The 15,406-nt window shown below is 38.8% G+C and overlaps 1 protein-coding gene across 1 annotated transcript in view; it reads left to right on the top strand.

The window, feature by feature from the left end:
- Positions 1-15,406, top strand: part of gpr108 (G protein-coupled receptor 108) — a 28,045-nt gene that overhangs the window by 11,618 nt on the left and 1,021 nt on the right. The window contains exons 4-17 of the mRNA XM_061922848.2: positions 229-317; positions 386-465; positions 2,658-2,851; positions 2,927-2,989; positions 3,066-3,167; positions 3,237-3,370; positions 6,371-6,446; positions 8,746-8,819; positions 8,897-9,014; positions 9,086-9,216; positions 9,387-9,430; positions 9,492-9,541; positions 15,075-15,158; positions 15,235-15,356. Coding sequence (XP_061778832.2) covers positions 229-317; positions 386-465; positions 2,658-2,851; positions 2,927-2,989; positions 3,066-3,167; positions 3,237-3,370; positions 6,371-6,446; positions 8,746-8,819; positions 8,897-9,014; positions 9,086-9,216; positions 9,387-9,430; positions 9,492-9,541; positions 15,075-15,158; positions 15,235-15,356 — 1,361 coding nt within the window. The remainder of the gene's footprint in view (positions 1-228; positions 318-385; positions 466-2,657; positions 2,852-2,926; positions 2,990-3,065; positions 3,168-3,236; positions 3,371-6,370; positions 6,447-8,745; positions 8,820-8,896; positions 9,015-9,085; positions 9,217-9,386; positions 9,431-9,491; positions 9,542-15,074; positions 15,159-15,234; positions 15,357-15,406) is intronic.

Below are 15,406 nucleotides of genomic sequence, written 5' to 3'. Positions count from 1 at the left end.
ACCCGATTGTATAACATACTGGTTTTTACTAATATCGGACTGATATCCGATATCAATATTCGATCAGGACACCCCTAGTTACATAAATAATATTTGACTGGTGTTTTCTGCAATGCAGTATTTCCTTAAAAAACACAGTGTGGTTCTGTTTGCTTGCTGCAAGCAGAAAGAACGAATGTGGTTGTTTTTAGGCAGTGACAATTATGTGACAGTGTTTGACTTCCACAGGCTGAAGAGACCGAGACATGCCCTCTCACGCTCACAAAAGTGACCGAAGAACCCCTCATCCTCTTTCTTGTTGATATCAACAGCCTTAGGTAAGTACAGTCATTTGAGACTTGACCGTATGAGAGGCTTCTTAAATGAGTTTGTCTTTGCTGTGTAGTGTCAATGTCCGCGTCCTCGGAGGTCAAGACAACGTTTTGACTGCCAAACTGAAGGCTGATATGCAGACCAAAGTAAAAGGCAAGCTTTCCATTTTTCCCCTTCACCCATGCATTTATGCACGCTAAAATCACGACACAACGGGGTTCAGTTCCCTTCAGCATGCTTTGTGTTTTCATGCAAGGTTGTCGAGATGAGTGATCGCTGCGTCAGCAAAAAGCATGTTAAGTGGGTCGGCAGTAGAGATCGACTGGGCCGATTATCGGCATTGATATTTGTCATTTTGTATCAGCCTTTTTTTTAATCTGTATTGGCCTTTTATTTATTTTTTCAAATTTTTAAATTTTTTTACAAGTACAACACAACTACATCGCCAAATAAAATATATACACATATAATGACCAGTATTTAGCATTGAAAAAAAGGATTAGTGAAGTAGATCATAATAACCACTGCTTAAACACCAGGCCGCTTGGCCAGCATGAGAAAAGTTAACTTTTAAAAAATTCATTTAAGAATAAAATTTACTCTCATTGTCAAAATTTCTCCCCAAATACTGTATGTTCTGAACTTATTTGAGTTCTCGTGAGAATTATTCCCCGGTCTGCTGAGCTGCGTTCACCATGGCGCCAAGTGCCCGTCGCTGGTACAGTATCTGTCACAACTGCTAACTTTTTGCCGGAAAATCCAGTTTTTGTCCTTCTTTCCTGGTGTCGCCTCGGTTCAGTTTTGTTTGTTTTAGCAATTGCAGTGATTGAGTCGCTCGACACGCCTCTGTCCGCAACCCTGCCAGTTTCATGTTCCGTGATTCAATCAAATAACGCAAAAGAGATGTATGACAAATAGGAGACGTATTACATACAGTAAGTAAAGAAGAGCTGGCAGCAGCTCACACATTCTGTAATATCCAGGAAGAAATTATGTCAGCCAGATTGAAAAATGTCTCAACTATAAATAACGCTAAGGAGCTGTCACGCCAAATTTCTTACCCCTACAAAAACCTTCCCCCCCCATTTACTTATGGGGTCATTTCCTCTTACGTCATTTCCTCTTACATCATTGACAGCGATCGATAGAATCCAAATCTCCTGAAAATGGTGGTGTCACTGAATGACATTTGTCTCTATCTTTCCCAGGGGACTTATGTCAAACACCAGCAGGGTTCGAAAAATTCCAGGCGGAGTGTTAGGGAAAATTTCAGGCGGAGTGTTAGGGCCGCTGCTGGGAACTTCTGTCAAAACGAATCAAAAATCGTTTAATTCTCCGTCAAATGTGCAGTCAGGAATATCCTCATGTTAATTTGTCCGATTAATACAGACGTTTTGTTAACGCTATACTATAAAAAAAAAAAAATAAAAAAAAAGTATCCTTCCAGCGACGGGCAGTCAAAGCCGAAGTGTTATCGATCGCTGTCAATGACGTAAGAGGAAATGACGTAAGTAAGAGGAAATGACGTAAGAAAAAATGACCCCGGACGTAAATGGGGGGGGGGGGGGTTTGTAGGGGGAAGAAATTTGGCGTGACAGAGCCCAGAATTGTTTTTATTTAAATGTTAGCAATATGTCAGTGTTCCTCATGTGGAAACCTTACAATGCATCAAAATCATAAACAGCTATAAAATTAAGTACACGGTGAGTTAATGTGATGTAGAAAAATCCCATATTTTTACCAATTCTCCCAGGAGATTTCCCATATTTTAAATAGCAAATGTTGATGCTCCTCTTAGACACACGTTTGTGAAATCCTTTGTTTTTTGGTGCTAAATTAACCACAATACGAGTGCCGCATAAAAGGATTGTCGCTACTGCTCCAACGTTTCCTAGAAATAATGTTAAAAAAACATTAAAGTCATGTCCAGTTGTATATATATACTATATACTATTCATGTTTAAATAACTTTTACTGCTAATGAAAATCATCTCCAAATATTATTGTCGACCTCTTTGACTACTAATAATCGGTATCGACCCTGAAAAAGCAATATCGGCCAATTTCTAGTTCGTCAGCCTGGGCTTTTGGCCTACTGGCTAGCGCTGCTCAACTCACGATCAGTAGGGACGTGTAGTCGCGGGATCGAACCCATGCATTGAGCAGAGCTGGTCCGTGCGCGACCATGTTGCAAAATAGAAATATGCCATTAAAGTTTTTAGCCCTGACCAGTAAACCCACTGACTTCAAGTATTCTGAAAACAGAACTGTATGTTGGAAACCGTTCGTAAGGTCCAGTGTTGTCAACACAAAATTACATTAAGCTACATTGTTGTGTGCTTCAGGTAAGAGGTCAAGCAGGGAGGCTCCTGCCAACGCTCCTGCTGACCCTGTGGAGCCGCCGAAAAATGGAGATAAAACATCTGACAAAGTTGCAGAAGAATCCAAGGCTAAAACAAATGACGAGCCTGTGGATCAAACGAAGAAGGATCAAACGACGGGGGATCAGACTGCAGGAAATGCGCTTCCCGAATTCCAGGTTGGATTAGTCTCTTCTTGTGGCCGTGACGTCATCGCAGACACCCAATTTTCAAATGTGTGTTTTTACTTGTAGCTCAACAAGACCAAGCAGCTGACGTTAGCTCTGGAGAAAGTCAATGACACCTACAACTTCAGCGTAAGAGCACATTTATCGTGCTTCACCTGTGTGTTATTCTTCTCTAAAGTAAACACTGTCCCTACTTCCTCCACAGTTCCACCTGCTGGTGGGCTTGTTGGCTGAAGGCTTGTACAACTTCAACTTCTACTACTGTCAGAACATGGTGCCTGGCATAGATATTCCCTACTCCTTCACCGTAAGTTCACAGCAGCCATCTGTTCTCGCCTCGTGAATGCGCTCTTTAAACTCACTACGTCGTCCACAGCTGGAAGTGACGGAGAAGAATCCGGGAGGCTTCTTGTCGGCAGCAGAAATCCCGCTTTCTCGCCTCTACATTGGCATGGCCGGAATCTTCTTCACCGCCGCCATGGTGTGGGTGTACACGCTAATGAAGCACAGGTAAGTGCACACGTTAACCAATAACCGCTCACTAGTAGCACCCGCACTTCAGGCAATGGCAGGGCTGTACGGTGCGACAATTTCCTCGCAAATGCGTCTCAAAATAGACTGTGCGACTTGGGGAAAAAAACTGTTGTGCATGTGCGAATAGGGAATTCTTGCTCCTAAAATTAATCTGTCCAAATTTGATCAAACTAGAGTAACATTTTCGACCATCTGTATAGCTGTTTGAAATAAACCCAAACAATAAATAAATGGGCAGGTGATTGACGCGGAAGTGTCACCGATCACTCTGTGCGCTCTAAGAGCTGTTTGTGTCCCTCCCTCCATGCACGGGGGCCGAACTGGAGGCACGCTCCTAGTTCACATACCGTATTTTTCGGACTATAAGTCAGTTTTTTTCATAGTTTGTCTGGGGGTGCGACTTATACTCAGGAGCGACTTATGTGTGAAATGATTAACACATTGCCGTAAAATATCAAATAATATTATTTAGCTCATTCATGTAAGAGACTAGACGTATAAGATTTCATGGGATTTAGCGATTAGGAGTGACAGATTGTTTGGTAAACGTATAGCATGTTCTATATGTTATAGTTATTTGAATGACTCTTACCATAATATGTTACGTTAACATACCAGGCACGTTCTCAGTTGGTTATTTATGCCTCATATAACGTACACTTATTCAGCCTGTTGTTCACTATTCTTTATTTATTTTAAATTGCCTTTCAAATGTCTATTCTTGGTGTTGGCTTTTATCAAATAAATTTCCCCAAAAAATGCGACTTATACTCCAGTACGACTTATATGTGTTTTTTTCCTTCTTTATTATGCATTTTCGGCCGGTAAGACTTATACTCCGGAGCGACTTATACTTCGAAAAATACGGTACTCAGTCTTCCAACATGGAAGACACAAGATCTTAGTTGGAAGAACTGGTCCATAAAGACAAGGTTTTTTTTACTACCTTAAAACTTGACGCAAACTGCACTGCGTGCTTGTAGCTACGAGAGTCGGAGGGAATATTGAACAACAAATCAATGATTGATGTGACAAACTTGATATCCAAACAATACCCTGTTTATAGACAAGAACAAGACAAGGAAGCACATTCAATCTGTTTATGAAGCAGAGGTAACACAAACCAGTGAAAGATTTAAATAAGCTGCTAGCCTGGTAAGCTAACGAAAACTGCTCAAGCTAAAGCCTGTGAGACTCAGACTGAGCATAGGGCTCGCTGACCTCACACGTTACTAGGCAACAGGCACCGCCTTTTAAAGGCGCAAACACTTCTCACATGTTAAACTTATATCAACTGCATTATGCAAGATATTTGAAGTTTTTTGAAAGTAACGCATTATTTACTTTCCCTAGTAATTAATTACATTTATTATAGAGTAATTATGTTATTTAGTTTCCCTAGTAATTAATTACATTTATTAAAGAGTAATTCTGTTAGAAATTCAATTACTTTTTTGGTAAAGTAATAAGTAAATATAATTAATGACTTAAGTACTTTTTAGAACACAGCCTGTCACACAGCATCATGAAGCAGTTTGCAGGTTGGTGTTCCTGGCTAACATCTTTGTGTGTATGTCCTATAATAATGTTTACTATAAAAACACCATTGTTAAAGGTCAATTATTTTCATGTTGCTGCTGACGTTTTAACATGTCCTCTTAAGCCAAGGCACTTTATTTCACATTTTGTTCTTTTGTGTTTTTGTTAGCTGAAGAATTGAGCACAACTAAATGTTTTTTTCAAAGAAGATTTGAGATTATTTTTGACTTTTTACTTGTGTTCTTTTCACTGCTTTTTCTTTTTTCTTATCTCAAAATACCTTTTAAATTGAGATCCTGTTGTGCAAAACCTACTTTTCTTTTCTTACTTGTTGTTACCTGTTTTTGTGTATTCGGGATCCCCATCAGTCTCGAAAATTTAGAATCAAAGCATGGTGGATATTTATTTACGTCAACGGATAGTTCCATGTATGGCTTAGTTTATGGGCCAAACTATATCAGGTTATGAGTTTTGATCCACATCGCCCAGTTCTACACTCGTGTTAGCGACATTCTTTCTTTTCTTTCTTTAGTTTATTTCGAACATGAACACACTTACAGTATAATACATCACACAATTTCATGTCATTTCACTTTACATCATGTCTGAAAAGGAGTAGGAAGAAGCAAAGCTTATTTAATCCCACCCCTTTCCCACTTCAGAGCGTTTACAAATATATAGAATCATTTACTGACCTTTTTATATAATAAAATAACATCTGTGAATTAGTATACACAACAGTTTTGTAATATGTAATTAATTAATTCAGTCATTATAAACATACTGAGATGAAGAATATCTTATTTTCAATAAGGTTGAAAGTATTTCTCATCATTCTTCTTCTTTGTACTTTGTAAGCACTATTATTTTGAACAACCTCTTAAACTGGATCATATCAGTACAATGTTTAACGTCATTACTTAATACATTCCATAATTGAATTCCACGTACTGATATGCTAAAGGTCCTAAGTGTTGTACGTGCATACAAATGTTTTAAATTATATTTTCCTCTAAGGTTATATTTCTCCTCTTCAGTTGAGAAGAATTGTTGTACATTCTTTGGTAGCAGGTTATAGTTTGCTTTGTACATCATTTTAGCTGTTTGCAATCTTACCAAATCACCGAACTTTAATATTTTTGACTCAATAAATAAATTGCTAGCACAGTTTAGGGATGTTCTCTATGTTTAATTGAGCATTACAGTAGGCCTTATGATGACATTGTGTTTATATGTATGAGTGCACACACGTGTACCTTGTTTGAGTGTTAATAATGAAATTGTGATATTTAAGACATTTCATATTGCTACTAAATTATGTGCTACAAAAAATGTTCTGTGCTACAGATGTTTTTCATTTCGAAGCACAGGTGCTGCTTGTGAAAAAGCTAAACATACAGCCCTGCAATGATCACCAATGTTGCCTATGCTTTGCAGGTACAGCGTGTTTAAGATCCACTGGCTGATGGCGGCGCTGGCATTTACCAAGTCCATTTCTTTGGTTTTCCACAGCGTGAGTGCACACATCCCAACACGCAATCATTTTTTTAATTTTTAAAAAGTATCCTTCAAAGTTAGAGTTGGCTATTATTTACATATTATGTGGTACTACAGTCGTCCCTCACCACATTGCGCTTCAAATATTGCGGCTTCACTGCATTGTAGATTTTTTTTTTCTTTTCTCTAGCATATGGTACAACAATTTTGCCCTTCAATAAGCATTTTCAGGCATACAAAGGTCTAAATCAGGGGTGTCAAACTCTTTTTCATTGAGGGCCACCTCGCAGTTATGGTTGCCCTCAGAGGGCCGCTTTTAACAATGAGTAATATATTGGGGACGGCGTGGCGCAGTGGAAGAGTGGCCGTGCGCGACCCGAGGGTCCCTGGTTCAATCCCCACCTAGTACCAACCTCGTCATGTCCGTTGTGTCCTGAGCAAGACACTTCACCCTTGCTCCTGATGGGTGCTGGTAGCGCCTTGCATGGCAGCTCCCTCCATCAGTGTGTGAATGGGTAAATGTGGAAGTAGTGTCAAAGCGCTTTGAGTACCTTGAAGGTAGAAAAGCGCTATACAAGTACAACTCATTTATTTATTTATATGAATATACATGTGTGTGTGTGTGTGTGTGTGTGTGTGTGTATGTATATATATATATATATATATATATATATATATATATATATATATATATATATAAATATAAAACACATTAAAAATATATTTTTTTACATAAGCTGCAAAATAAATAACATTTTACTTTTAAAGACTGGCAGCTCACTCACCAGAATTTTACAGTAAAAGCAGTGGGTCTTTTACAGTATATAAAAAAAATAAAAAAAAATGAAATGGAGAAACAATACCACTGTTTTTAGCGGTGAAATTCAAGCAACAGACTTACCGTAAAATCTTGTTTTAATGTATTTTTTGTTAGTTTTTTTACGTTTTGCTATCTTACTGTATATGGAAAAAAACAGTACCAAAGTTGATTTTAAGGTAAAAAACTCAGTCGGCAATATTTAACCATAAAATCTATTGTCAATTTTACAGTCTACAATTTGATTGATAATTTGTTTTGAAACCATAAGTCAATCAGATATTTAAGTACAGTATTTATCTTTATTTTAGCCACAAAAAAAATTTGGAATATATAATATTTAGATTTTGATAATATTGAATTTTAAAAGATATGCACTTGCATGCGGTACATGATTTTTAATGTCAAAAGGAAAATAACATATATTTAGTAAGAAAATATTTATTAACGCATTTTATTTCCAGGCTTTTGCGGGCCACATAAAATAATGTGGCGGGCCAAATTTGGCCCCCGGGCCTGGAGTTTGACACCTGTGGTATAAATAAACTGATTCGCTCAGCCTCAGGCTATTATGGATTAAAAGACTGTAAATGTGACTAAAGGGTGTTTAATGTCTAGAGGGCTCTCATGATGTTGAAAAAATGATTTAGAAAGTTGTAAACCGCTATGAAAATATTGGACTCATTCATATGAATGTGAGTGTGAATGTTGTCTGTCTATCTGTGTTGGCCCTGTGATGAGGTGGCGACTTGTCCAGGGTGTACCCTGCCTTCTGCCCGATTGCAGCTAAGATAGGCTCCAGCACCCCCCGCGACCCTCCCAAAAAAGGGACAAGCAGTAGAAAATGGATGGATAATATGATTGCTACTTTGTGGAAATACATTTATCGTGGTCATGTCCAGAACCAATTAACGGTGATAAGAGGGATTACGATAGTGCCAAATTGTTTTGTTTTTTACAACGGTGCTTGAGCCTGAATTGGTACTTAAAATAAGTAAAACATAAAAATGTTGTCCAAAAACAATACTTTTATATTTTAAAGATTTTTTATAACATGCAAGTTAAACATGGGGCGGTATAGCTCGGTTGCCAGCAACTTGAGGGTTCCAGGTTTGATTCCCGCTTCTGCCATCCTAGTCACTACCGTTGTGTCCTTGGGCAAGACACTTTACCCAACTGCTCCCAGTGCCACCCACACTGGTTTAAATGTAACTTAGATATTGGGTTTCACTATGTAAAGCGCTTTGAGTCACTAGAGAAAAAGCGCTATGTAAATATAATTCACTTCACTTCACAAAATAGTAATTTAAATACATCGGTGATATAAATAAAATGAGACCTTGGCCGATATTTGATAAGTCAATTAATCAAATTTTCATAATCATAATTGTGAGAAGCCGTAATCGAAATTAAAATGTGATTCATTGTCCAGCCCTAGCGTAGAAAACACAGTCATTTGGTAATGTCCTCCTTCAATCTCTCTCTCTTCCTCTTCCAGATCAACTATCACTTCATCAACACAGAAGGTCATCCCATCGAGGGCTGGGCTGTCATGTACTACATCACACACCTGTGAGCTCAGCTCCTCGCAGAATGATCACGTTGTCGCTGTGAGCGTGTTTCATCTTTTTGCCAACTCTACCTCCCAGGCTCAAGGGGGCGCTCCTGTTCATCACGCTGGCGCTGATTGGCACCGGCTGGGCTTTCGTCAAATACATTCTGTCTGACAAGGAGAAGAAGATCTTCATGATTGTCATTCCCCTGCAGGTGCGTAACCGTGCCAGCTACTGGAAGGGTCGTAGTCGTCGCCGTCGACACGTGTGTGTGTTCACCCGCAGGTGCTGGCCAACGTGGCCTACATCATCATGGAGTCTACGGAGGAAGGTTCCAGCGAGTACCCTCTGTGGAAAGAGATCCTCTTTCTGGTGGACCTCATCTGCTGCGGCGCCATCTTGTTCCCTGTCGTCTGGTCAGTTTTTAGAAGCATCATTCAGCCAAGATGTACACTGACTGCTCTAAAGTACCGTATGTCCAAGTTTGACTTGTGTAGTACTGTCCCTTTGAAAAGATCCCTAACAAAATGCTGTACTCGCCGTTATGAGATACTCGCACATTAAAAAAAGAACAATTATCTTGTAGGTCCATCCGTCATCTCCAAGAGGCTTCCAGCACCGACGGAAAAGGTGAGAACCGTAAATTAGTCCATTCACCGTCATTTGACTAATTGTTTACTTTGTCCTACAGCTGCCATGAATTTGGAGAAGCTCAAGCTCTTCCGCCACTATTACGTCATGGTGAGCTCACAGTGGCACCAGGGCCTGCCCTCGGCTTTTGGTGGCCCTAAACAAGATTTCATTTGTGGCCTCATTTGGTCTTTAATGTAACAAGTTAGGGCAGGCCTGGGCAATTATTTGTCTAGGGGGGCCAGATTTAGATAAAAAAAAGTTGTGTCTGGGGCATACTTGCCAACCTTGAGACCTCCGATTTCGGGAGGTGGGGGGTGGGGGGCGTGGTCGGGGGTGGGACGGGGGCGTGGTTGTGGGCGGGGGCGTGGTTAAGAGGGGAGGAGTATATTGACAGCTAGAATTCACCAAGTCAAGTATTTCATATATATATATATATCCTGAAAATATGCAAACAAAACTGTGTTTAGATAATTGATACTTCAAACTTGCATAAATAAATCTTAAGGAATATAACATAACTTGGCTTCTGAGAGCTTCAAAATGTAATGAATAAAATGCTAAAGTTGTTGATAAACAAGCAATTATTTTAATAATTAAATATGGTCATTTTAAATGAATTATATGGTCATTTTAAATTAATTATTATGATAATTAAAATTAATTATTTCAAATATGTTTATTTTAATGTATAATTCTATGGCTGGATGTAATAAGGAGTCAGAAAAAATACAAATAAAAACACAATTAATATTGATGTTTTTAGCTAAATATAGTAAAAATGTATTTAGTTTTTTTTTGTAATTAATAAACATATTTATTTTTAGGTAAGATAAACATAATAATACAATTTATCTCTAGTCTGGATGATTTAGTTCTTGTCACCCTGTTGTCCTCCCGTCATAAAAAAAAGGCTGTCCTCACTCAGGTCCGCATGGAGCTGGAGGGGGCGTGGCCTCCAGCTCCGGCTGAAAATCGGGAGATTTTCGGGAGAATATTTGTCCCGGGAGGTTTTCGGGAGAGGCGCTGAATTTCGGGAGTCTCCCGGAAAATTCGGGAGGGTTGGCAAGTATGGTCTGGGGGCCGGTATATCTATTTTTAGGAACACTAATACAAACCCTCATAGTAATGATTGAAAGCTAAAAACGTTGTGACTGACCGCCTTAAAAAACGGAATTGAATTTGAAATTTTTTTACTGAATGAGACACCCAGAATGTACATGAAAATAAAGAATGTGGGATTTACAATATTAACTATAAAGGATAAAACATTGAATATTGACAACATATTTTACAATCAACCAAAACACAACCAAAATGCAACAAACATAGTGAAATATGAACGCGAAGGGTTCTGAGATATCTCATAGTGACCTCAATAACTAATTAGATGATAATAGTAACTAATTAGATGACCATAGTCACTAATTAGATGACCATAGTAACTAGTATATCATACAGACTCCAAGCATTGAAAGACTTAGTATAGTTCAAGACTTACAGTCATTATAAAACATCACTGCACATCATAATGGCAGCTACACTTTCCATCTTAAACATCTAAAACAATTATTTGGGGATGTCCGGCGGGCCAGATTGAAAATCTCAACGAGCCTCATGCGGCCCCCGGGCCTTATTTTGCCCAGGTCTGAGCTAGGGGCTATAGGGCTGACTGCAGTCTAGCGAGTATTGTAATAGTTGTCCCTTGCCACGTTTGGGGCTTGTAAATGTGACGATGTGGGTGTTACTGAGGGCTTTCTTGTTAAAAATCCATCCATCCATCCATTTTCTACCGCTTATTCCCTTTGGGGTCGCGGGGGGCGCTGGAGCCTATCTCAGCTACAATCGGGCGGAAGGCGGGGTACACCCTGGACAAGTCGCCACCTCATCGCAGGGCTTGTTAAAAATCATATTTAGTCAAAAGTTTTTAACAGTTTTTTTAAGCTTGCTTCTTATAAAAGAAAGAAAACATACTCACTTTGGCACACACAGCACTATTGACAAACACATGGCATGGCACTGAGGGTTGAGGAAAAATGCCACTTTTGAGGCGTCCACACTGGATAATAACTCAAATTAACATTATCTAAAAAATAGTATGACTAAATGGTCCGTAGTGTGTGAATGTGAGTGTGAATGTTGTCTGTCTATCTGTGTTGGCCCTGCGATGAGGTGGGGACTTGTCCAGGGTGTACCCCGCCTTCCACCCAAATGCAGCTGAGATAGGCTCCAGCACCCCCCGCGACCCCGAAAGGGACAAGCGGTAGTAAATGGATGGATGGATAGTACGAAACATATTTTAATATATGTAAAAATAAATATTATTAATACATTAGTAAATGAATTAAACATAACATTGAGGGGAATATTAGTAATAATACCAATAGATAAAATAGAAAATAAAATAATGAAAATCCTAAGAAGTGTTTAATATGATCAGTAAAATGCCTGATTATGCAATGTGTTATTCTTATAGCCAGACCTGTGTGTGACAACCTCTGAGAAAGGCAAGGGTTGTAGCCGAAACCGTCAGGTACAGAAGTAAACACACAGGTCTGGCTAAAAGAATAACAAATTGCATAGTTATTTGAAGACCTAATGAACCTCTTTGGATTATTAAAATGCCTAATTAAAAAAAGTGTGCCTTTAACCTTTTTAAAAATAAAATAATAGAAAATTAAGACTATTTACAATGGCTGAACCCAAAACAGCAATAAGCAAAGTTTTGCTGTATTACTCTTAAGGACCAGAAGTAGATTTGGCTATAAGATGATGTGCATAAAAACACAACCAACAAAAATGCGGTTCAAGTATGTTTATTTATGTTGTTATTACAGGTAAGTACATATGCAAGGTGTTGTATTTACGGTAAATAATCAGGTATGAACAAAAAAAGGCTACATTGGTATTTACGGTAAATAATCAGGTATGAACAAAAAAAGGCTACATTGAAAATTATAATTCAGTTTTATTCGATATGTTCAATAGGCTTGTGTTTATATTCCTTAAGTGAAAATGGAACAAACATAGATTGATATCTCCAAAGGGAAGAGAATAGCGTTATCTTCTACTGCTGCGAAGCGCATTCAAAACTGCTATGTTGCTTCGGCAATAATTGAAAATGTAAACAAAAACACAATAAATTGACAAAAACTATGAAACAACTTATGTTCTTTGGACATAACTTTGGGGAAAAGGTTTGGCTACAATATAAACTACCGTATTTTTCGGACTATAAGTCGCAGTTTTTTTCATAGTTTGGCCGGGGGTGCGACTTATACTCAGGAGCGACTTATGTGTGAAATTATTAACACATTAGCGTAAAATATCAAATATTATTTAGCTCATTCACGTAAGAGACTAGACGTATAAGATTTCATGGGATTTAGCGATTAGGAGTGACAGATTGTTTGGTAAACGTATAGCATGTTCTATATGTTATAGTTATTTGAATGACTCTTACCATAATATGTTACGTTAACATACCAGTTGGTTATTTATGCCTCATATAACGTACACTTATTCAGCCTGTTGTTCACTATTCTTTATTTATTTTAAATTGCCTTTCAAATGTCTATTCTTGGTGTTGGCTTTTATCAAATACATTTCCCCAGAAAATGCGACTTTTTTTCTTCTTTATTATGCATTTTCGGCCGGTGCGACTTATAGTCCGAAAAATACGGTAAATAGAACAGTGGTTTTAGAAATATGTGTGTAAATCTGGCAACCATGACGGGGGTTCTAAGCGATGCTACATGATCAATTATATCTGTGAGCTTTTGAATGGACGTGGCTGCAATGCTGCATACCTGCCAACTACTCCGGTTTTCCCGTAATTAGTAGGGTTTTCATCAACCTATTCCGGGTTACGGTTGCAGTGATAAAAAATACGGTTTTTCATTAATTAAAAAAAAATAAAAAAAATTTAAGTTTTATTCACGAAATCGCGTAACAACAATGACAATCGACACTGCTTCACGTAACTTCCTATCGAGCCATTCCGAATGCCATGCGCGAGGCTATTTATAGCACCGCTGCCAAGCACGAGGCACCAGTTGCCATTGTTTCCAAACGAGCGAACGATCATGGAATCAGCCGGAGAAAAATCGCAAACGAGTCTTAAACCGAAAAGAAAACTGCAGTCATTCCGTGAAGAATATTCAAAAGCCTATCCGGGAATAATTATCCGTTCCAAAAAGGGTGAAAACTACGCGAATTGCACCTTGTGCAGACAAGATTTTTCGATCGGACACGGAGGAATTAGCGATGTAAAAGACCACGTTGGGACAAAAAAACACAAGTCTAATGCCGTTGCTAGCGATACAAGTGGAAAACTTTCAACGTTTTTCGTCGCCCAAACAGATTCTTTGGATGTGATAAATGCCGAAGTTTTATTTACGGAGGCAATAATTGAGCATGGACTTCCAATCGCACTGGCTGATCACATGGGACAGTTATTTCGGAAAATGTTTCCCGACTCGAAAATCGCCAAAAAATATGGATGTGGTCGAACCAAAACATCAAACATTATTCAGTGTCTTGGAACAGAATCCTCAAAAAGTATCGCCGATGTCATGAAGACGGAACCATTTAGCATGTCGACTGACGGCAGCACCGATTATGACGATGTAAAACTGTACCCCATTTGTGTTCGATATTTCGATGACGACATTGGAAAAGTATTGTCAGTACTTCTGTCTTTGAGGGAATGCAATACGGCTTCCACAGGCGAAAACATTTACAAAATACTCGCGGAAGAAATAGACTCAAACGAAATTCCTTGGCAGAATTTGGTTTGCTTTGCTGCCGATAATGCTGCAGTGATGATGGGATCTAAAAAGGGTGTTGCAGCTTTCATTACGGAAATGTCTCCTTCGGTTTACATCGCCGGTAAGTACAGTTCGTAGCATAAAAAAACTCACAAAACATAACATTTTAAGTAAATCTTTTATTACATAAACAATAAATCAAATCAAAAATAATTTCTGTGTACAGTATATCTTTTTATTTGTGATAACGATAACATGTTCGAAACAAAATAATTTCAAACTATTGAAGTTGGCTTACAGAATAAACATGTCAATCAACCCATATGATTTTTGCTGTAATATTTTTGTTTTGAAAAGTCACTGTGACTGATAGAAAAGTGATGGTTTTAGCAACATTTTAACCTGTCTGAATGCTAATAATCATTTTGCGTCGGGGGACTTCGCCCCACTGAACCCCCCACCAGGACTTTTGTCCTGGACCCTGGCTACTAGGTTTTTCTGATTTCAAAAGTTGGCAGGTATGATGCTGTATAGCAAACTAAAACTCTTACAGAGGAGATATTGACTCACCGCCAAGTAAAAGTTTAGCAGAAACAAAAAGATTGCATCCATGAGGTCATCAAAGTAGAACAAGCAACGGGATGCTTTGAAGCGCCTGAACGAGTGGCAGCACATCACAGTTGCTCCTTTTTGAATTCCTTCATTTTACTTTATTTTTGGTATTATTCTCTACTTTTCATGCTTTTTTTAATCACTTTTTGAACAATTTCCCTTGTGGATCAATAAAGTTTGTCTAAGTCTTAAGTCCAACACCTGCAGAGCACGACAACCATGTTGATGATGAGCTCCACGCACTAATTGTCGTCTTTGTGTAGATCGTGTGTTACATCTACTTCACGAGGATCATCGCCATCCTGCTGAAGGTCACCATGCCGTTCCGCTGGGAATGGTTCTATGAGGTACCGCTCGTCTCTTCTGCGGTGGGCCCTTTAAAAAAGGAACACGGTCTGTCTTAACGCTCGTCTTTGTGTTCAGTTCCTGGTGGAAGTTTCCACGCTGATCTTTTTTGTCCTGACGGGATACAAGTTCCGGCCCGCTTCCAACAACCCGTACCTCCAGCTGCCCCAGGACGAGGAAGACGAAGAGATGGATGAAATGTAAATATTAGTAAAGGCAGGCTGGGTTTGTTTGTGGACTTAATTTTTTT

Source organism: Nerophis lumbriciformis, linkage group LG27, assembly GCF_033978685.3.
Source record: "Nerophis lumbriciformis linkage group LG27, RoL_Nlum_v2.1, whole genome shotgun sequence".
NCBI lineage: Eukaryota > Metazoa > Chordata > Actinopteri > Syngnathiformes > Syngnathidae > Nerophis > Nerophis lumbriciformis.
The sequence above is the reverse complement of the archived record's forward strand: the minus strand, read 5'-3'. Positions and strand labels throughout refer to the sequence as shown.